At 54.3% G+C, this 22,533-nt stretch overlaps 2 protein-coding genes across 2 annotated transcripts; one reads left to right on the top strand and one right to left on the bottom strand.

Moving 5' to 3' along the window:
• The first annotated feature begins 368 nt into the window (after positions 1–368).
• Positions 369–10,726, top strand: GPS2 (G protein pathway suppressor 2). Its single transcript, XM_083881579.1, is given in 13 exon segments — positions 369–564; positions 1,836–1,945; positions 3,477–3,589; positions 5,112–5,188; positions 6,474–6,550; positions 7,377–7,554; positions 8,048–8,136; positions 8,138–8,139; positions 8,424–8,502; positions 9,128–9,196; positions 9,682–9,711; positions 9,713–9,772; positions 10,433–10,726. Coding segments are annotated over 13 exon segments (1,035 nt in total). The 5' UTR covers positions 369–470; the 3' UTR covers positions 10,490–10,726.
• A 1,366-nt stretch (positions 10,727–12,092) lies between these two features.
• On the bottom strand, positions 12,093–21,143 carry EIF5A (eukaryotic translation initiation factor 5A). The gene is made up of 6 exons (XM_083881609.1): positions 21,041–21,143; positions 17,419–17,590; positions 15,648–15,752; positions 13,835–13,966; positions 12,788–12,855; positions 12,093–12,216 (listed from the first exon to the last, which is right to left on the bottom strand). The coding sequence occupies exons 2-5, from the start codon at positions 17,581–17,583 to the stop codon at positions 12,793–12,795; spliced, it is 465 nt and encodes a 154-aa protein (XP_083737735.1). The 5' UTR covers positions 17,584–17,590; positions 21,041–21,143; the 3' UTR covers positions 12,093–12,216; positions 12,788–12,792.
• Positions 21,144–22,533: the final 1,390 nt, after the last annotated feature.

Here is a 22,533-nt window from a genome sequence, read left to right on the forward strand (position 1 = left end):
GGTAAAAAAGGGGCGTGGTTTGGGTTCACTACATTAAATGGGGCGTGGTTTCCCCTCACGGCAGGTTTGGGGCGTGGTTTAGCCTCGTTCTGGCATAAAGGGGCGTGGCTTAGCATAGTTCCCGCCCTTGTGGGCGCGGTTTAGCCTCGTTCTGGCAGAAAGGGGCGTGGTTTGGCCTCATTACATTGAATGGGGCGTGTTTTCCCCTCACGGAAGGCTTGTAGGCGTGGTTTAGCCTCATTCTGGCAGAAGGGGCGTGGTTTAGCCTCGTTCTGGCAGAAAGGGGCGTGGTTTAGCCTCGTTCTGCCTAAAGGGGGCGTGGCTTACCCCTGTGGGCGTGTCCCCGCTTGAGGCCGCGGTCTCCCGGCGCCCCGGAAGCGGAAGCTCCGCCCGGCCCCGGCCCCGGCCCCGGCCCCGCTCGGTGCCCGCCGCCCTCGCTCGCCTCGCCTCGCCTCGCCTCGCCCCGCACGATGCCGGCGCTGCTGGAGCGGCCGAAGCTGAGCTCGGCCATGGCGCGGGCCCTGCACCGCCACGTCATGGTGGAGCGGGAGCGCAAGCGGCAGGGTGAGCCCGGGAACCGGGAACGGGAGGGGGAACGGGGACGGGGAAAGGCCTGAGGGGGCCCTGAGGGGACAGGGCGGGTTTCCATGGCGACAGGAGCCACCCCCGGGGTCTCCATGGCAACAAGAGCCCACAATCCCCACCGAGGGTTTAATGGCGGCAACCGCGGCCCTCAGCGTCTCTATGAGGAAAAGCCCCGCCCCCTCAGACCCCTCAGAGTCTCCATAGCAACAGGAGCCACCCCCGGGTTCTGATTGGTGCCAGGCCACGCCAATCAGCGTCTCCATAGCAACAGGCCCCGCCCCCGGGTTCTGATTGGTGCCAGGCCCCGCCCCCTCAGGGTCTCCATAGCAACAGGAGACGCCCCCGGGGGGGGTTAATGGCGGCAAACCCGGGGTTTCCACGGCAACAGGCTCCGCCCCCTCGGGGGTGTCTGTGGTGACAGGCCACGCCCCCTCGGCGTCTCCATGGCAACGATGGGGGGTTTGGCGCCTTTTCTGTGGGGTGAGGCCACGCCCACAGGGCTGTTCCCATGGCGACAGGCCACGCCCACAGGTGTGTCCCTTCCCCCGTCCAGGCCACGCCCCCCAAAAGACCTAAGTGACCCCTGGGTGACCCCAAAATCTACCTGGGACCCTCCCAATTCATCCTGTGACCCCTGAGTGACCATTGGGTGACTCTTGAGTGACCCCTGTGTGACCCCATGACCCCTGAGTGACCCTTATTGACCCCTGGGTGATCCCTGAGTGACCCTTGAATGACTCTGAGTGACCTTTGGGTGACCCCCTGACCTCTGAATGACACTTAGTGATCCCTGACTGACCTCTGGCTGACCCCATGACCCCTGCGTGACCCCCTGACCCCTGAGTGACCCCTGAGTGTCCCTCTGACCCCTGGGTGACCCCAAAATCCCCTTGGGACCCCGAATTCATCCTCTGACCCCTGTGTGACCCCTGACTGACCCCTGGCTGACCCCCTGACCCCTGCTGACCCCTGCTGACCCCTGGGTGACCCCTGACTGACCCCTGACTGATCCCTGCTGACCCCTGGGTGACCCTTGAGTGACCCCCTGACCCTTGAGTGACCCCTGAGTGACCCCTGGGTGCCCCAACTGACCCCTGAGTGACCTTTGGGTGACTCCCAGTTACTCTGAGTGACCCCTGAGTGACCCCTGGGTGTCCCTTTGACCCCTGGCTGACCCCTGGGTGACCCCTGGTGACCCCTGGTGACCCCTGACTGACCCCTGAGTGACCCCTGGTGACCCGTGTCCGCAGAGGAGGAGGAGGTGGACAAGATGATGGAGCAGAAGGTTCGGGAGGAGCAGGAGCGGCGCCGCAGGAAGGAGCTGGAGGAGAGGATGAGCCTGGAGGAGACCCGCGAGCAGGTGCCCAAAAACACCCCAAAAAACACCCAAAAAGCACCCAAAAAACACCCCAAAACCAGCCAAATTTAACACAAAATCCCCAAAAAATTTACACGAAATTCACCCCAAAATCCACCCAAAAACCACCAAAAAATTCCAAAAAATTCGCCCCAAAATCCACCCAAAAAACACCCAAAAAATTCCAAAAAATTCACCCCAAAATCGCAAAAATCCACCCTAAAAATCAAAGAATAATCCCCAAAAAATCCACATAAAATCTCCAGAAATTCCAGCCAAAATTCCCAAAAAAACCACCCAAAATCCCCCCCAAAAAAATCCCAAAAAATCCACCCAAAATTCCAGCCAAAATCGCCAAAAAATTTCCCTCCAAAACCCCTGAAAATTCACCCCCAAATCGCCAAAAATCCACCCCAAAATCCTCAGAAATTCCAGCCAAAATCCCCAAAAAAATTCGCCCAAAATTCATCCTCAAATCCCCAAAAAATTCACCCCAAAATCCTTGGAAATTCCAGCCAAAATCCATCCAAAAAACTCCTGAAAATTCACCCCAAAATCTCCAGAAATTCCAGCCAAAATCCCCCCAAAATTCCACCCAAAAAACAACCCAAAATTTCACCCCAAGATCTCAAAAAATTCACCCCAAAATCCCAAAATTTCCAGCCAAAATCCCAGAAAAATTCGCCAAAAATTCAGCCCCAAATTCTCAAAAAATTCACCCCAAAATCCCAAAAATTCCTACCAAAATCCACCCAAAATTCCAGCCAAAATCTGCCCCAAAACCCCGAAAATTCACCCCAAAATCCCCCCAAAATTCCAGCCAAAATCCTCAGAAATTCCAGTCAAAATTCCGCAAAAAATCCCCAAAAATTCACCCCAAAATCTCCCAAAAATTCCCCCCAAAAGCCTCAGAAATTCCAGCCAAAATTCCCCAAAAAAATCCACCCAAAATTCAGCCCAAAAAACACCCCAAATTTACCCCAAAATCCAAAAAAAATCTGTTTAAAATTCGCCCCAAAATCCCAAAAAATTCACCTCAAAATCCTCAGAAATTCAAGACAAAATTCCAGCCAAAAATTCACCCTAAAATCCCCAAAATTTTCTTTTTTCCCCCAAAAAATTCCCATTTTTTCTCCAAAATTCCCATTTTTCACCCCAAATTTTTTGTATTTTTTTCCCAAAATCCCCATTTTTTCCCCCAAAAAGCTGCTGAAGCTGCAGGAGAAGTTGGGGGCCCTGCAGGAGGAGAAATCCCCTGAAAATCCCCTTAAAATTCTCATTTTTTCACCAAAAAATCCCATTTTTTAACCCAAATTTTTTATATTTTTTCCCAAAATCCCCATTTGTCACCCCAAATCAGCTGCTGAAGCTGCAGAAGAAGAATCCCCTTAAAAATCTCTTAAAAATCCCATTTTTTCAACAAAAAAATCTGATTTTTTACCCAAAATTTTCCATTTTTTCCCCAAAAATTGGAATTTTTTCCCCCAATTTTCAGTTTTTCACCCCAAATTTTTTATATTTTTCCCCCCAAAAGCTGCTGAAGCTGCAGGAGAAGTTGGGGGCCCTGCAGGAGGAGAAGCACCAGCTCTTCCTGCAGCTCAAGAAGGTTCTGCACGAGGAGGAGAAACGGCGCCGCAAAGAGCAGAGGTGGGAAAATGGGGGGAAATTTGGGAATTTTTAGGGATTTTGGGGGAAATTTGGGAAAATTTGGAGGAAATTGGGAAATTTGGGGAAATTTGGAGGATTTTTGGGGATTTTTGGGGGATTTTTGAGTGATTTTTCGGGATTTTTTTTGAGGATTTTTTGGGGGATTTTGGGTTTTTTTTTGGGATTTTTTGGGAATTTTTAGGGGATTTTTTTGAGAATTTTTGGGGATTTTTTGGGGATTTTTGGGGGATTTTTTGAGGATTTTGGGGGGATTTTTGGGGATTTTTGAGAATTTTTTTGGATTATTTGGGGGGATTTTGGGGGAATTTTTTGGGGGAATTTTTGAGGGATTTTTGGGGAGATTTTGGGGGATTTTTTGAGGATTTTTTGGGGGATTTGTTTGGGAATTTTTGGGGGTTTTTTTGAGAATTTTTGGAAATTTTGGGGATTTGGGGGGGATTTATTTAATTTTGGGGGATTTTTAGGGAAATTTGGGGGGATTTTTTGGGGATTTTTGGGGGATTTGGGGGAATTTGGGGGTATTTTGAGGGAAATTTTTTTGTCTGATTTTGGGTGGATTTTGTGCCATTTTGAGCTGCCTTTGTGCCGGTTTTGGTGATTTTGTGCCATTTTGGGTCATTTTTGTACCATTTTTGGAGATTTTATGCTGATTTTGGGCTGATTTTGTGCCATTTTGGGGTGATTTTGGGCTGGTTTGGCTGATTTTATACCATTTGGGGTCAATTTTGTAACATTTTGGGCGGATTTTGGGCTGATTTTGGGTTGATTTTGTGCCATTTTGGGTCATTTTTGTACCATTTTTGGAGATTTTAGGCTGATTTTGGGTCAATTTTGTGCCATTTTGGGTGATTTTGGGTGGGTTTTGTGCCATTTTGAGCTGATTTTGTGTCATTTTGTGTCGATTTTGTATCATTTTGGGTCAATTTTGTACCATTTTGGGTAATTTTGGGCTGTTTCAGGATAATTTGAGGTGATTTGGGGCCATTTTGGGTCAATTTTGAGCCATTTGGGCTGATTTTGGATGGATTTTGTTCCATTTTGGGTCAATTTTGTACCATTTTGAGCTGATTTTGTGCCACTTTGGGTGATTTTGTGCCATTTTGGATCAATTTTGTGCCATTTTGGGTCAATTTTGTGCCATTTTGGGTGGATTTTATTCCATTTTGGGTCAATCTTGTAACATTTTGTTCCATTTTGTGTCGATTTTGTACCATTTTGGTTAATTTTGGGCTAATTTGGGGTGAATTTTGTGCCATTTTGGGTCAATTTTGAGCCTTTTGGGCTGATTTTGAGCTGTTTTGATTTGATTTTGAGCCATTTTGGGTCAATTTTGTACCATTTTAGGTCAATTTTGAGCCATTTCGGGTGATTTTGGGTGGATTTTGTACCATTTGGGGCTGATTTTGAGCCATTTTGGGGCAGTTTGAAGTGTTTTTGGATGGTTTTGGGTGGATTTTGTGCCATTTTTGATGATTTTTGGTCTGTTTTCTCTCCCCTGCAGTGACCTGACCACTCTGACCACGGCCACGTATCCCCAGAGCCTCGGGGTGCCCGGGGCCCACCTGCTGGGGATGGCGGGTACGGGGGGTACGGGGGGATTTGGGGGGATTTGGGGGGTCCTGGGGGGGAATTGGGGGGATTTTTGGAGATTTGGGGGGTCCTGGGGGGGATTTGGGGGACCCTGGGGGGGATCTGGGGGGACTTGGGAGGGATTTGGGGGGATTTGAAGGGATTTTGGGGAGATTTGGGGGGATTTGGGGGGGTATTTGGGGGGTCCTGGGAGGGATTTGGGAGGTTTTGGGGGGTCCTGGGGGGGGATTTGGGGGAGATTTGGTTGGATTTTAGGGGGTGTTTGGGGGATTTGGGAGGTCCTGGGGGGGATTTGGGGGGATTTTGGGGGTCCTGGGGGGAGATTTGGGGGGATTTTTGGAGATTTGGGGGGGTCCTGGGGAGGATTTGGGGGATCCTGAGGGGGATTTGGGGGGCTTTGGTGGTCCTAGGAAGGATTTGGGGGGGATTTTGGGGGGATTTAGGGGGATCCTGGGGGGGATTTAAGGGAATTTTGGGGGAATTTGGGGGAATTTGAGGGGAATTGGGGGGATTTGAGGGAGTTTTGGTGGGTCCTGGGGGGGATTTGGGGGATCTTAGGGGGGATTTGGGGGGATTTTGGGGAGATTTTGGGGGGTCTTGGGGGCATTTGGGGGGATTTTAGGGGGATTTGGGGGGTCCTGGGGGGGATTTGGGAGGAATTGGAGGGATTTGAGGGGCCTTGGGAGGGATTTGGGGGAGATTTGGGGGATTTGAGAGGATTTTGGGGGGTCCTGGGAGGGATTTGGGGGCATTTGGGGGATTTTGGGGGAGATTTGGAGGGGATTTGGGGGGGATTTGGGAGATCTTGGGGGATTTTGGGGGATTTGGGGGTTCCTGGGGTTGATTTGGGACTAATTTGGGGCTGATTTTGGGGATTATTTTGGGACAATTGTGGGCTGATTTTGGAACAATTTTGGAGATACTTTTTGGGCTGATTTTGGGATAATTTTGGGGATAATTTTATGATATTTTTGAGCTAATTTTTGGCTGATTTTGGGCCCACAGGCAGCCCGGGGGGGCCCCGCTTGGGGCTCATTTTGGGATAATTTGGGGCTGGTTTTGGGCTGATTTTGGGGGCAATTTTGGGTTGATTTTGGGCTGATTTTGGGGATAATTTTGGGGATAATTATATGATATTTTTGGGATAATTTTGGGCTGATTTTGGGGATAATTTTGGGGTGATTTTGGGATAATTTGGGGATAATTTTATGATATTTTTTGGCTAATTTTGGGCTAATTTTGGGCTAATTTTTGGCTATTTTGGGCCCCACAGGCAGCCCGGGGGGGCCCCGCTCGGGGCTCATCGGGGCCGATCGGGCCAAGCAGATGTTCGGGCCCCCCGTGATCAGTGTGAGTGTCTGGGGGGATTTGGGGGGATTTTGGGGGCTGGGGGGAGGGTCCCTGGAGAATTCGGGGGGTGGGGGAGGGTCCCTGAAAATTTTGGGGGGTTTTGGGGAATTTTGGGGGGTGGGGGAGGGTCCCTGGAGGATTTGGGGGGATTTTGGGGAGGGTTTGGGGGGTCCCAGGGGGAATTTGAAGGTTCTTTTTATAGGGAGGGGGTTTGGGGTCCCACCCAAAATCCCTGGGACCCCTCCCCAATTTCTGATCTCCCCAAACCCCTTGGACCCCCTAAATTTAAGGGACCCCCTCCCCAATTTCTGCCCCCAAATTTCAGGACCCCCTCCCCAAATTTCAAGACTCCCTCTCCAGTTTCTGACTGGAATTTCTAACCCCCCAAGTTTCTGAGCCCCCTCCCCAAATTCCTGACCCCAAATCCCTGGGACCCCTCCCCAGATTTCAGGACCTCCCCCCCAATTCCTGAACTCCCAGATTTTGGGGACCCCCCTCCCCAATTCCTGACCCCCCAAATTTCAGGACCCCTCCCCAATTTTTGACCCCAAATCCCCAATTCCTGACCCCAAATTTCTGACCCCTCCCCAAATTTCGACCCCAAGTCTGAGCCCCCAAATTTCAGGGACCCCCTCCCCAATTTCTGACTTCAAATTTCAGGGACCCTTCCCCAAATTGAGGACCCCAAATCCCCAATTCCTGACCCCTCAAATCCCTGGGACCCCTCCCCAATTCCTGACCCCAAATCTGAGCCCCCTCCCCAATTCCTGACCCCTCAAATTCCTGGACCCCTCCCCAATTTCTGACCCGCCTCCCCCTGTTCCAGCCTCGCCATTTCGGGGCCCAGCCCCCCTTCGGGGCCGGGGGGGACCCCGCGGGGTTTGGGGGGGCCCAGGGGGGTCCCGGCCCCGCCCCCTTCGCCGTGGGGCAGAGCCCGGCCCCTCCCCCACCCTTCCCCCCCGCCCAGCCCCCCCCGGCCTATGGAGGAGCCCAACAGCTGCGGGGTGAGACTGGGGGGCCTGGGGGGACTGGGAGGAGACTGGGATAAACTGGGAGGGACTGGGGAGGGATTGGGAGGGACTGGGGGGACTGGGGGAGACGGGGAGGGACTGGGAGGGAACTGGGAGGGAACTGGGAGGGACTGGGAGGGATTGGGAGGGGACTGGGATATACTGGGGGGGACTGGGAGGGACTGGGAGGGTTTTTGGGGTGTTTGGGAGGGACTGGGATAAACTGGGAGGGACTGGGAGGGGCTGGGGAGGACTGGGTTATACTGGGATGGACTGGGAGGGGAAGTGGGGGAACTGGGAGGGACTGGGAGAGACTGGGAGGGAACTGGGATATACTGGGAGGGACTGGGAGGGGAAATGGGGGTACTGGGAGGGACTGGGGGAGACTGGGAGGGGTTTGTGGGGGACTGGGAGCACTGGGATGGACTGGGAGGTTACCAGTTGTTACCGGTCCACACTGGTTTATACTGGTCTATACTGGTTCCAGCCCCCGCCGCGTTCCCGGCGCTGCCGTTCCTGCCCCAGCAACCGCCAGGGGGCGCCTTCGGCCTCCACGGGCACTTCCCCCCGCCCAGCCAGGTGAGAATACCTGGGGACACCAAAATACACCTGGGGACACCCAAAATACACCTGGGGACACTTGGGGACACCCAAATACACCTGGGGACACCTGGGGACACCTGGGCACACCTGGGGACACCAAAATACACCTGGGGACACACCTGGGACCCCAAAATACACCTGGGACACACCTGGGGGTTACAGTGACACACCTGGGGCTCACCTGGGGACACACCTGGGATACCTGGGGCTCACCTGGGCTCACCTGTGCCCCCGCTGAGGTGACCCCGCCCCTCCCCCAGGGTTCCTCCCCCCAGTTCGTCGCTGCCGCTGCAGAAGCAGCTGGAACACGCCAACAGCCAATCAGGGTTCAGCGAGCCCGTGAGTGACAGCGGGGGGGGGGCGGGGCTAAAGGGGCGGGGCCAATCAGGGTTCAGCGAGCCCGTGAGTGACAGCGGGGGGGTGGGGGGCGGGGCTAAAGGGGCAACAGCCAATCAGCGTTCAGCGAGCCCGTGAGTGACAGCGGGGGCGGGCCAAAGGGGGCGGGCCAATCAGGGTTCAGCGAGCCTGTGATTGACAAAGGGGTGGGGCTAAAGGGGCAACAGCCAATCAGGTTCAGCAATCCTCTGATGGGGCGGGGTTAAAGAGGGCGGGGCCAATCAGGGTTTAGAGAGCCTGGGAGTGACAGGAGGGGGTGGAGCTAAAAGGGGGCGTGGCCAATCCCGTGATGGGGCGGGGCTAAAGGGGGAGGGGCTAAGGGAGCATCAGCCAATCAAGGTTCAGCGAGCCCCGTGAGTGACAAGGAAGGCGGGGCTAAAAGGGGGCGGGGCTAAAGGGGTCAACAGCCAATCAGGGAGCTTGGGAGTGTGGGGGAGGAGCAGCAAAGGGGGTTGGGGAGGGGCAGTGAGGTGGGGGAGGGGAAATCAGACCCGGGGGTGGGTTTGGAAGGTGGGGGAGGGGCGGGGGGAGGTCTCACCCCTCCCCCCCTTTGCCCCTCCCCCCCCAGGCGCTGCACCCCGGCCCCGCCCTCCTGCCCAGCCCCCAACTGCCCGTCCCCATCCAGGGGAACCCAAAGGTGCGGGGGGGGGGAGGGGGAGGGGAAATGAGAGAAGGGATTGGGGGGAGGGGACTGAGGGGGGAGGGGCAGAATTGGGTGGGGGAGGGATTGATGGGGGAGGGGCAAAGTGGGATGGGGGAGGGGGAAGAATCAGGTGGGGGAGGGGAAGAAATTTAGGGGCAGGATTGGGTGGGGGAGGGGCAGAATTCTGTGGGGGGAGGGGCAGAATCGGGTGGGAGAGGGGCAGGAATTTAGAGGGAGGGCAAAATTGGGGGAGGGGCCAAAGTTGAGGGAGGAGGGGCAGAATTTAGTGGGGGAGGGGAAAAATTGGGGGAGGAGCAGAATGTGAGGGAGGAGGGGCACAAGTGGGTGGGGGAGGGGCAGATTTGTGGCTTTTCCCGCAGGATTTTTTTTTTTTAATTTTTGGGAGGGGGATGGGCACCCCACGTGCCCCTCCCCCACCCTCCCTGCCCCCCTCACCGCCCCTCCCCCCCCCCCTCCAGCCGGCGCTGCCGTTCCCCGCCCCCCCCCGCGCCCGCCTCCCCCGGGAGTTTCCCCCCCCACGGCGCCGCCCCCCAGCCGCCCCCCCCCCACGTGAGTGCCCCTCCCCCACCCCCTTCAAAACCCCTCCCCCACCCTTCAGACCCCTCCCATATCTTTAAGCTCCTCCCCTTTTAAGATCCTCCCCCTCCCCTTAAGACCTGGCTCTTTAAGCCCCTCCCCCACCCCTTCAACCCCCCTCCCCCACCCCTTTAAACCCCTCCCCTTTTTAAACCCCTCCCCCCTTAACCCCCTCCCCACCCATTAAGCCCCTCCCCAACCCTTTCAGACCCCTCCCCCACCCTTCAAACCCCCTCCATTTAAACCCCTCCCCCAATCCCCTTTAAGCCCCTCCCCCTCCCCTTTTTAGCCCCTCCCCCACTCATTTAAGCTGCTCCCCTTCTCTTTAATCCCCTCCTCCACCCTTTTAAGCCCCTCCCCTTTAGACCCCTCCCCCTTTTTAGACCCCACCCATTTATGCCCCTCCCCCACCCCTCAAACCCCTCCCCCACACCCTTAAGCCCCTCCCCCACCCTTCAAACCCCTCCTCCATTTAAACCCCTCCCCTAAACCCCTTTAAGCCCCTCCCCCACCCACCTTCAGACCCCTCCCCCACCCTTTATCCCCCTCCCCCCTTTCAGCCCCTCCCCCCCCACCCGAGGAGGGGGCGGGGCCCTCGTTGCCCCTCCCCCCCCTGACGCCCCTCCCCCCCAGGCCCGGCACGGCCCGTTCCTCCCCCACGGGCAGGGCCAGCGCTTCTACCACAAGTGATGACGTCATCACCAGCGTGACGTCACCCAGTGACGTCATCAAACGGGGGAGGGGCTCGAACCCGGAAATGGATTTATTGAGTGGGGGAGGGGCGGGAAGTGACCCCCTCCCCCCCGCCCCCCCCGAGGGGGAATAATTGGAGCTGTAATTAAATTAAGGAGTTAATTAAAGAGAAAATGGAGGAATTGATGAGTTAATAAAGGAATTAATGAGTTAATAAAGGAGTTAATGAGTTAATTAATGGGTTAGTTAATGAGGTGATGGGCTAATTAAGGAATTGATGAGTTAATGGTTCAATGAGCTAATGAATTGATAATGAAATAATTAATTGGTTAAATAACAAATTTATTAAGTGAATTATTCATTAGTTGAGTTAATGAATGAATTGATGAGTTAATGAACTGGGAGTGTGTTAATGAGTTAATTAATGAGTTAATGAGTTAATTGATGGATTAAATCATTAATTGATGAGTGAATTGACGAGTTCATTAATTGTCGGGAAAAACTCTAAAAAATTTAATTAAAATCCTGAAATTTTCCGGGTGGGGGAGGGGCCAGTGCAGGAGTGACCGCCCAGAACTGACCACAGCCCTGGTCACTCTGTCCTGGGGTCACTGACCCCAGCACTGGTCACTCCTTACACTGACCAGAGCACTGGTCACTCTGTCCTGGGTCACTGACCACAGCACTGGTCACTCTGTCCTGGGGTCACTGACCCCAGCACTGGTCACTCTGTCCTGGGGTCACTGACCCCAGCACTGGTCACTCTGTCCTGGGTCACTGACCACAGCACTGGTCACTCTGTCCTGGGGTCACTGACCAGAGCACTGGTCACTCTGTCCTGGGGTCACTGACCAGAGCACTGGTCACTCTGTCCTGGGGTCACTGACCAGAGCACTGGTCACTCCCTGAGACTGACCAGAGCACTGGTCACTCTGTCCTGGGGTCACTGACCCCAGCACTGGTCACTCTGTCCTGGGGTCACTGACCAGAGCACTGGTCACTCTGTCCTGGGGTCACTGACCAGAGCACTGGTCACTCTGTCCTGGGGTCACTGACCACAGCACTGGTCACTCTGTCCTGGGGTCACTGACCACAGCACTGGTCACTCTGTCCTGGGGTCACTGACCCCAGCACTGGTCACTCTGTCCTGGGGTCACTGACCCCAGCACTGGTCACTCTGTCCTGGGGTCACTCGAACTGACCACAGCACTGGTCACTCTGTCCTGGGGTCACTCAGGGACTGACCAGAGCACTGGTCACTCTGTCCTGGGTCACAAACTGACCACACCATTGGTCACTCCGGCCCCTCCCCCGATGACGTCACCCCCGTCAATCCCCATTAATCCATTAATTAATTAATCAACCAATTAACGACCCCGGGCTGGTTTATTTATTTATTATTTATTTATTTCCGATCCCGGCGAGGCCCCGGCGAGGGGGGTGGGGGAGGGGCGGGGTGGGGGAGGGGCGATGGAGGGGGCGGGGCCCGGGGCCGCCCCTCCCCCCCCTCGCTCAGCGGGGCCGCCCCTCCCCCACCGCGGGCGGGGGCATTAAAGGGGGGGAGGGGATTTTTATGGGGGGGGTGGGGGGAGGGGTGAGGCCCCTCCCCCCCCGTGAAGAGCTCGAGCCCCTCCCCCACCTCGGGGGTGGCCCCTCCCCCACCGCCCCCGCCCCTCCCCCACACTGCGGGTGGGCGGGGCCCGGCCCGGCCCCGACGGCGCCGCCTGCGGAGAGGGGGAGGGGCTGGAACCGGGACCGAGACCCCAGACCCAAAATAGAGACCCCAGACCCAAAATAGAGACCCCAAATGGAGACCCCAGACCCCAAACAGGACCCCGGACCCAAAATGGGACCCCAGACCCAAAACCAGACCCCAAATCCCAAATGGGGACCCCAGACCCAAAAAGGGGGACCCCAAATCCCAATTAAAGGACCCCAGACCCCAGAGAGACCCCTCGACCCAAAATGGGAACTCTCAGTGACCTTTTACCCAGTCCTGGCCCCGCCCACCCCATCAGGCCCCGCCCACCAATAAGCCCCGCCCACACACCCTACGTGGTCGTCCCCATTTGGCCCCGCTCACCAATCAGGCTCCACCCACCTGCCCTATTTGGCCTCACCCACCCACCTGCCCTATTTGGCCTCACCCACCCACCTGCCCTATTTGGCCCCGCCCACTGCCCCATTTGACCCCGCCCACCCAATCAGGCCCTCGCCCACCCACCTGCCCTATTTGGCCCCGCCCACTGCCCCATCAGGCCCCGCCCACTGCCCCATCAGGCCCCGCCCACCCACCTGCCCTATTTGGCCATGGCTTTGATGGCGACAGCGGCTTCCTCAGTCATGGCCGACAGCACCGTGATCTGGGGGGGAGAATTCCCAGTTTAAACCAGTGAAAACCAGTACAAACCAGTGTGAACCAGTCCAAACCAGGGATCCCAGTACCTCCCAGTTTATCCCAGTGCCCAGAGTTCACCTCCAGTCCCCTCCCAGTCCCCCATATCCTCCTCCCAGTTCATCCCAGTCCCATTCGAGCTCCTCTTCTGTCCTCCATAACCCTGTCCCAGTTCCCTCCCAGTGCTCCCAGTTCATCCCAGTCCATCCGAGTTCCTTCCCAGTGCTCCCAGTCCATCCCAGTTCATCCCAGTCCATCCCAGTGCTCCCAGTCCATCCCAGTTCCCTCCCAGTCCCCTCCTAGTCCCCCATAATCCCATCCCAGTTTGTCCCCAGTCCATTGCAACCCCCTCCCAGTTTGTCCCAGTCCATCCCAGTGCCCTCCCAGTCCCATCCCAGTATAACCCAGTATATCCCAGTACCAGGATCTCCTCCCCGCAGTCGTATTTCTGCTCGATCTCCTGGCCCAGCTCCTCATCCCAGTATAACCCAGTATAACCAGTATAACCCAGTATACCCCAGTATAACCAGTATAACCCAGTATACCCCAGTATAACCCAGTATAGCCCAGTATAGCCCAGTATAACCCAGTATAACCCAGTATCCCCAGTCCCTCCCAGTACATCCCAGTATAACCCAGTATATCCCAGTATCCCCAGTACCAGGATCTCTTCCCCGCAGCCGTATTTCTGCTCGATCTCCCGGCCCAGCTCCCCCTCCCAGTATAACCCAGTATAACCCAGTATAACCCAGTATAACCCAGTATAGCCCAGTATAACCCAGTATATCCCAGTATCCCCAGTACCAGGATCTCCTCCCCGCAGTCGTATTTCTGCTCGATCTCCCGGCCCAGCTCCCCCTCCCAGTATAACCCAGTATAACCCAGTATAACCCAGTATAACCCAGTATAGCCCAGTATAACCCAGTATATCCCAGTATCCCCAGTACCAGGATCTCCTCCCCGCAGTCGTATTTCTGCTCGATCTCCCGGCCCAGCTCCCCCTCGGGCAGCCTCAGGTCCTCCCGCACCTCCCCACTGTCCTGGAGCAGCGACAGGTACCCGTCCTGGATCCCGATGAGCTGCAGGGACAGGTATGGACAGGTGAGCACAGGTGTGCACAGGTAACCTGTAACACACACAGGTACCCGTCCTGGATCCCGATGAGCTGCAGGTGAGATACAGGTGAGATAGACAGGTATGGACAGGTGAGATAGACAGGTATGGACAGGTGAGATAGACAGGTATGGACAGGTAACACACACAGGTACCCGTCCTGGATCCCGATGAGCTGCAGGTGAGAGATACAGGTGTGCACAGGTGAGATAGACAGGTATGGACAGATGAGATAGACAGGTATGGACAGGTAACACACACAGGTACCCGTCCTGGATCCCGATGAGCTGCAGGTGAGACAGGTGAGATACAGACAGGTAACACACACAGGTACCCGTCCTGGATCCCGATGAGCTAAAGGTGAGACAGGTGAGATAGACAGGTATGGACAGGTAACACACACAGGTACCCGTCCTGGATCCCGATGAGCTGCAGGTGAGACAGGTGAGATACAGACAGGTAACACACACAGGTACCCGTCCTGGATCCCGATGAGCTAAACAGGTACAGACAGGTGAGATAGACAGGTATGGACAGGTAACACACACAGGTACCCGTCCTGGATCCCAATGAGCTGCAGAGACAGGTGAGACAGGTAAACACACACAGGTAACCTGTAACACACACAGGTACCCATCCTGGATCCTGATGAGCTGCAGGTGAGATACAGGTATGGACAGGTGAGCACAGGTGTGCACAGGTAACCTGTAACACACACAGGTACCCGTCCTGGATCCCGATGAGCTACATGTGAGAGACAGGTAAGAGAAACAGGTGAGACAGACAGGTGTGACCCTCACAGGTAACCCATAACAAACACAGGTACTCGTCCTGGATAAGCTGCAAAGGTATGGACAGGTGAGAAAAACAGGTGAGATAAACAGGTATGGACAGGTGAGACAGACAGGTGTGCACAGGTGAGACCCTCACAGGTAACCTGTAACACACACAGCTACCTGTCCTGGATCCTGATGAGCTACAGGTGAGACAGGTGTGTTACCTGGCCAGGTGTCTCCCAGGTGTGTATAGTGGACAGTGTGTTACCTGTCCCAGGTGTGCACAGGTGGGTCACAGGTGTCCCCAGGTGTGTCCCCGGTGTGTCCCAGGTGTGCCCAGGTGTGTCCCCGGTGTGTCCCAGGTGTGCCCAGGTGTGTCCCAGGTGTGTGCCAGGTGTCCCCAGGTGTGTCACAGCTCTGTACAGGTGTGTACAGGTGTCCCCAGGTGTGTCCCAGGTGTGCCCCAGGTGTGTCACAGGTGTGTCCCAGGTGTGCCCAGGTGTGCCCAGGTGTGTCCCAGGTGTGTCCCCAGGTGTGTCCCCAGGTGTCCCCAGGTGTGTCCCCAGGTGTGTCCCCAGGTGTGTCCCAGGTGTGCCCAGGTGTGTCCCAGGTGTGTCCCCAGGTGTGTCCCCAGGTGTCCCCAGGTGTGTCCCCAGGTGTGTCCCCAGGTGTGCCCAGGTGTGCCCAGGTGTGTCCCAGGTGTCCCCAGGTGTGTCCCAGGTGTGTCCCCAGGTGTCCCCAGGTGTGTCCCCAGGTGTGTCCCCAGGTGTCCCCAGGTGTGCCCAGGTGTGTCCCAGGTGTCCCCAGGTGTGTCCCAGGTGTGTCCCAGGTGTGTACAGGTGTGTCCCAGGTGTATCACAGGTGAGCTCACCTGGAAGTCGTTGCGTTTGATGTTGGGCACGTCCATGTTGTGGGTGGACGGACAAATGTCCTCGTATTTCTTGCCCGTGAAGATGTCGATGCCCACCAGGTGCACCTGGGGGGAACTGGGGGTTACTGGGGGGACTGGGGGGAACTGGGTTAACTGGGGGGAACTGGGGGGACTGGGGGGGACTGGGGGGAACTGGGAGGGACTGGGAGGGACTGGGGGGGGAACTGGGAGATACTGGGAGGTGAACTGGGGTTACTGGGAGGGACTGGGAGAGACTGGAGGGGCTGTACTGGGGTTACTGGGGGAACTGGGGGGACTGGGATGGACTGGGAGGGAACTGGGAACACTGGGAGCACTGGGAGAGGCCGTACTGGGGTTACTGGGATGGATTGGGAGGGAACTGGGAGAGAACTGGGAGGGGACTGGGAGGGGTTTTGGGGAGACTGGGAGGGGTTTGGGAGGGGACTGGGGGGGACTGGGGGGAACTGGGGTTACTGGGAGGGACTGGGAGAGACTGGAGGGACTGTACTGGGTTAACTGGGAGAGACTGGGATGGACTGGGGGGAACTGAGGTTACTGGGAAGGACTGGGAAGGGACTGGAGGGGAACTGGGAGGGACTGGGATGGACTGGGAGGGACTGGGAGGGGCTGGAGGAGCACTGGGATTACTGGGAGGGAACTGGAAGGGGTTTTGGGGGGACTGGGAAGGACTGGGAAGGGACTGGAGGGGAACTGGGAGGGGAACTCAGGTTACTGGGAGGGAGTGGGAGAACTGGGGGAACTGGGAGGGGTTTTGGGGGGACTGGGAGGGGTTTGGGAGGGGACTGGGGGGGACTGAGAGAGGACTGGGATATACTGGGAGGGAACTGGGAGATACTGGGAGGGACTGGGAGAGGCTGTACTGGGGTTACTGGGAGCACTGGGACTCAAACCCGGATTTTCAGGACCCTCTCGTGATTCTGGCTGCCTTGACATCTCCAAATTCCCAATTTTTGGCCCATTTTGGGGCGTTTTTGGAAGGATCAGAGCCCCAGGAATTCTCCATGAGAGACTTTAACAACTCGGACCCAACTCCGGTTGGAATTTTCCCATTTTCACGGGGATTTCTCCAGGAATTTCGGGATTTTTCCAGGAATTTCAGGATCTCCCCAGGAATTTGGGGCTTCCAGGGAATTCAGGCTGCCTTGACATTCCTAAATTCCCAATTTGTGGATATTTTTTAAGGGATCAGAGCCCAGAAAAGGCTCCAGGAGAGACTTTAACCACTCGGACCCAACTTCGGTTGGGATTTTCCCATTTTCACGGGGATTTCTCTGGGAATTTCGGGATTTCTCTGGGAATTTCGGGATTTCTCTGGGAATTTTGGGATTTTTCCAGGAATTTTCCACCCCTCTCCCTATTTTTGGCTACCTTGGCACTCCCAAATTCCCAATTTTTTGCCTATTTGAGGCATTTTTAGAGGATCAGAACCCCAAAAACCCTCCAAGAATCTCTCAGTCTGAACTCTGGTTTGGATTTTCCCATTTCCGCGCCGATTTCTCTGGGAATTTTGGGATTTTTCCAGCAATCCCCACCCCTTCCCCTATTTTTGGCTGCCTTGACATCCCAAACTCCCAATTTTTGGACATTTTTTAGAGGATCAGAACCCAAGAAAGACTCCATGTGTGACCGTAGTCACTCAGATCCAACTCCGGTTGGGATTTTCCCATTTTCACGGGGATTTCTCCGGGAATTTCGGGATTTTTCCAGGAATTCCCAGCCCCCTCCATACCTTGGCGTGGCCGTGTTTGCCGGTTTTGGAGGTGCTCATCTCCACGATCTTGCAGGGGCGGCCCTTGAGCACCACGAAGCCGTTTTTGCGCAGGGCCGAGCACTGCATGGGGAACGTGGCCGAGGCCCCCGCGTCCCCCGTCTCGAAGTCCAGGTCGTCGGCCATCGCCTCTCTGGGGGGGAAAACACGAAAAAAATTGGGGTTTGGGGGTGGAGGAAGGTGTTAGAGGGGGTGGGGAAAAACTGGAAAAAATTGGGGGGTGGGGGAGGTTGGGGGAGGCAAAAATTGGGGGGAAAGGGGGGAGAAAATGTTAAAAAAAGGCACCGGAGACTCAAAAAATGGGGTGAGAATCCCCAAAAATGGGATGAGAATCCTCAAAATTGGGGTGAAAACTCCAAAATTTGGGGGTTCAGAGGACAAGGAACTCAAAATTTGGGAGAAAAGGAAAAAACCCAAAAAATTTGGGGAGATGGGGAAGGTCAAGGAGCCCAAAAATTTGGGGGAAAGGGGGAAAGGGACCTCAAAAAAGGGCACTGGAGACCCCCAAAATGGGGTGGAGACACCAAAATTGGGTGAAAACCCCAAAAATTGGGAGGTCAGAGGACAAGGAATTTAAAATTTGGGGGGGTTGGGGAAAAGCCAAAAAAATTTGGGGGTTGGAGGAGGTTGGGGGACTTAAAAATTGGGGGGAAAGGGGGAAGAAAACGTTGAAAAAATTGGATTTGAAGGTGGTGGAGACACCGAAAATGGGATGAGAACCCTCAAAATGGGGTGAAAACCCTCAAAAAAGGGGGTGAGGGAGTGGGGACCCACAAATTTGGGAGGGAAGGAAAAAGCCCAGAAAATTTGGGGGGTGGGGGAGGTTGGGGGACCCAAAAATTGGGGGAAAAGGGGGAAAAACACGTTAAAAAAAAGGAGATTGGAGACTCAAAAAATGGGGTGAAAACCCTCAAAAAAGGGGGTGAGGGAGTGGGGAATTCCACATTTAGGGGGAAGGAAAAAACCCAAAAAATTTGGGGGGTTGGGGAGGTCGGGGAAGGTGAAAATTGGGGGGAAAGGGGGGAGAAAACGTTAAAAAAAAGGGATTTGAGGGTGGTGGAGAGTCCAAAATGGGGTGAAAACCCTCAAAAAAAGGGGTCAGGGGGCGGAAAAACCCAAAATTTGGGGGGAAGGAAAAAATCCTAAAAATTTGGGGGTGGGGGAGGTCAAGGAGCCCAAAAATTGGAGGTAAAGGGGGAAGGGGATACAAAAAAAAAGGATTTTAAGGTGGTGGAGATGCCAAAAATGGGATGAGAATCCTCAAAATGGGGTAAAAACCCCAAAATTTGGGGGTCAAAGGACAAGGAATTTAAAATTTAGGGGGTTGGGGAAAAGCCAAAAAAATTTGGGGCTTGGGGAGGTTGGGGGACCCAAAAATTGGGGGGAAAGGGGGGAGAAAATGTTAAAAAAAAGGTATCGGAGACTCAAAAAATGGGGTGAAAATCCCCAAAATTTGGGAGGTCAGAGGACAAGGAATTTAAAATTTGGGGGGTTGGGGAAAAGCCCAAAAAATTTGGGGGTTGGGGAGGTTGGGGAACCCAAAAATTGGAGGTAAAGGGGGAAGGGGATACAAAAAAAAAAAAGGATTTTAAGGTGGTGGAGACACCAAAAATGGGATGAGAACCCTCAAAATGGGGTAAAAACCCCAAAATTTGGGGGGTCAGAGGATAAAGAACCCAAAATTTGGGGGGTGAGGGAGAAGCCAAAAAAAATCTGGGGGTTGGGAAAGGTCAAGGAGCCCAAAAATTGGGGGTTTGGGGGTAGAAGATACTAAAAAAAATGGGATTTGAAGGTGGTGGAGATGCCCAAAAATGGGGTGAAAAGTCCAAAAAAAAAGGGGTCCGAGGGTGGGAACCCCAAAATCTGGGGGGTCAGGGGGTGAGAAATCCCCAAAATTTGGCCAAGACCCCAAAAATTTGGAGTTAGGGAGAGATGGGGAACCCCAAAAAAAGTTGGGGAAGCCCCAAAAAAGGGGCGGGACCCCAAAAATGGGGATGGGGAGCCCAAAAATGGGGTGGGGGACCCTAAAAAAGGGGGTGGGAACCCTAAAAATAAAGTTGGGGACCCCAAAAATGGAATAGGGGACCCAAAAATGGGGTTGAGGACCCTAAAAATGGGATTGAGGACCCCAAAAATGAAGTTGGGGACCCCAAAAATGGGGATGAGGACCCCTAAAAATGGGGTTGGAGACCCCAGAAATGGAGTTGGGGACCCTAAAAGTTGAATTGGGGACCCCAAAAATGAAGTTGGGGGTGTCAAAGGGGGAGTTTGGGGGGTCCAGGGGCATTTTGGGGGTCCCAGATGGGATTTTGGGGGGGTCCCAGGTGGGATTTGGGGGTCCCAGGTGGGATTTTGGGGGTCCCGGGATGGAATTTTGGGGTTCCAGGGACATTTTGGGGGGTCCAGGGGATTTTTTGGGGGGTCCCAGAGCAGGGAAGGGATTTAAAGGCAATTCTGGGGTGTCCCTGGAGGGGAAATTTGGGATTTTTTGGGGGGAATCCCCACAAATTTCATATGGGGAGGGGAATCCCTTCCTGATCTGAGCCCCCCAATTCCTTAAATGGAGTTTTGGGGGTCCCTAAATTCCTTAAATGGGGGTGGGACCCCAAATTCCTTATAAGGAGTGAGTGGGGGGGTTCCCCAATTCCTTATATGGTGTGACACGGGGAGACCCCAATTCCTTATTTGGATTTTTGAGAGTCCCCCCCATTCCTTATATGGGGTTGGGGGGATCCCCAGTTCCTTGTGGGGATTTTTGAGGGTTCCCCAATTTCTTATATGGAATTTTGAGGGTCCCCCGATTCTTTATGGGAAGTTTTGGGGGTCCCTCAATTCCTTATATGGAGTTTTGGGGGTCCCTAAATTCCTTATATGGGGGTGGGACCCCAAATTCCTAATAAGGAGTGAGTGGGGGGTCCCCCAATTCCTTATATGGGGTGGGGAAGGGGGACCCCAATTCTTTTTATGGGGTGACAGGGGGGACCCCAATTCCTTATATGGATTTTTTGAGGGTCTCCTATTTCTTATCTGGAATTTTGAGGGTTCCAATTTCTTTATATTGGGGTGACAGGGGGGTCCACAAATTCCAAATTTGGAGTTTTAAAATCCCCTTTTAAATTTCTTATATGGGAAAGTTTCCCCACGTGGAGTTTTGAGGGTCCCCAAATTCTTTAATTAAGGCGGTTCCCAAATTTCCTTAATTAGGGGAGTTTACCCCATTTCTTAATTGGGGTAAGAGGGGTCCCCAAATTCCCAATTTGGGACTTTTAAAATCCCCTTTAAATTTCTTATACGAGAAACTTTCCCCACGTGGAGTTCGAGCCTCCCCCGACCCCTCCCACGTCCCCGGGGGTTCCCCCCCGACCGTTTATTTTTGGCCCTTCCCGGCTCCCGCCGCCGCCACGCGCTCCGGGGCCTGGCGCGGGCGCGGCCTTAGGCCCCAACCCCGAGCGAGGGGGGGGGAGGTAAGAAAAAACCGCGCCCGCCCAACTCTTTGAGGGCCATCCCCGCCTCTCCCCGTTCCTCTATTTAAAGCCTGGCCCGTCCTGCCCGGTCCCGTCCCGGAGCGAGGCCCCGAACTCACCCCGAGCCCGCGAGCCCCGAACCCCGAACCGCCGCCGCGCTGGAGCTGCTGCAACCCCCCCCCGGGCTCACCGCGCATGCGCGCCCGCCCTGCCGAGAGGGGGGGAGCGGTACGGAGCATGCGCAGAAAGGGAGAGCGGGGGTGGTGTGGGGGAATGCGCATGCGCACAGCGCGGGGGAGAGGGAGGGGTTCTGAGCGAAAAGGAAATGCGCATGCGTAGAGTGAGGTGGGGTGGAGAGCGGTGGGGTGTGCGCATGCGCAAGGCGCCCCCCTCCTCCCAACCCCGGCAGGCGACGCCGTTCCGCCCCGCGTGTTCTCGCGAGATTTAGCCGGCGCTTCATCAGCGCGGCGTGGTCAGTCGGCGCGGTCTCGCGAGAGTTCTCATGGTCGAGGCTGGATATTCTCGCGAGATTTTGCTCAGGGGAGCAGGGCCGCTGAGGAGTTCTCGCGAGATTTGGAGCACGCGGAGAGGAGGCCCCACCTCACCTCGAGCCCCTTTTTTGGGGGGGGGCGTTGTTTCCATAGCAACGCCTCATTATGCAAATGAGCCCTAATGACGCCGATCGCCTCACGGCCGGGGGGCCGGGAATGCAAATTTATGCAAATGAACCGCCGGGAGATTCCATTACTGCGCCTGCGCGCACGTGGCGCCCCGGGCTCCCCACACGAGTCTCTCGACCAATCAGAGGCGGCCCTGGCGCGGATCCACCAATGGGGTGATAGGTGGGCGTGGCCTCGCAGGAGGGGCGTGGCCTCTCCTTAAAGGGGCGGGACCAGCGTCCGAAATTTGGGGTTAAAACCCCCAATTTTGGGTTAATTCCCTCAAATTTGGGGTTAAAATTCTCAATTTTGAGGTTAAATTCCTTTAATTTGGGGTTAAACCCCCAATTTTTGGATTAAATCCCCCAATTTGGGGGTTAAAACCCCCAATTTTTGGGTTAAAACCCAAATTTTTTGGTCAAACCCCCAAATTTTTTGTTTCCTCAAAATTTTGGGAATTTTCCCCATTTTTTCTCCTCCTGAACCACCAAAAATTGCCCAAATTTTGACACTTTGTCCTCAATTTTATTTACAATTACCCCAAAAATCCCCCAAATCCTCCCCCCTTAAAACAATAAAGGGGAAAAAGTGACCCCAAAAATCCCCCCCAAAAAAACTCCAAAAAAACCCCCCAAAAATCCCCCAAAACCATCAAACAAAAAACCAAAACAACAGAAAGAAAAAATAGAAAAGAAAAAAAAAGAAAAAAAAATGAATAAAATAAATAAAATAAAATTAATAAATAAAATTGAAATAAAATAAAAAAGAAAAAATTCAAATAAAATTTAAAAATCAAAAAAAGGCAAAAAAATTTAAAATAATTTAATTAAAATTCAAATAAAATAAAAATAATTAACAATCAAAAAATAAAAAATTAAAATAAAAAATAATAAATCAAATCAAATCAAAATAAAATAAATCACCAGAAAAAAATCAAATAAAAATTCAAATAA

The sequence above is a fragment of the Zosterops lateralis genome (genome assembly GCF_965231275.1).
Source record: "Zosterops lateralis genome assembly, chromosome: 34".
NCBI lineage: Eukaryota > Metazoa > Chordata > Aves > Passeriformes > Zosteropidae > Zosterops > Zosterops lateralis.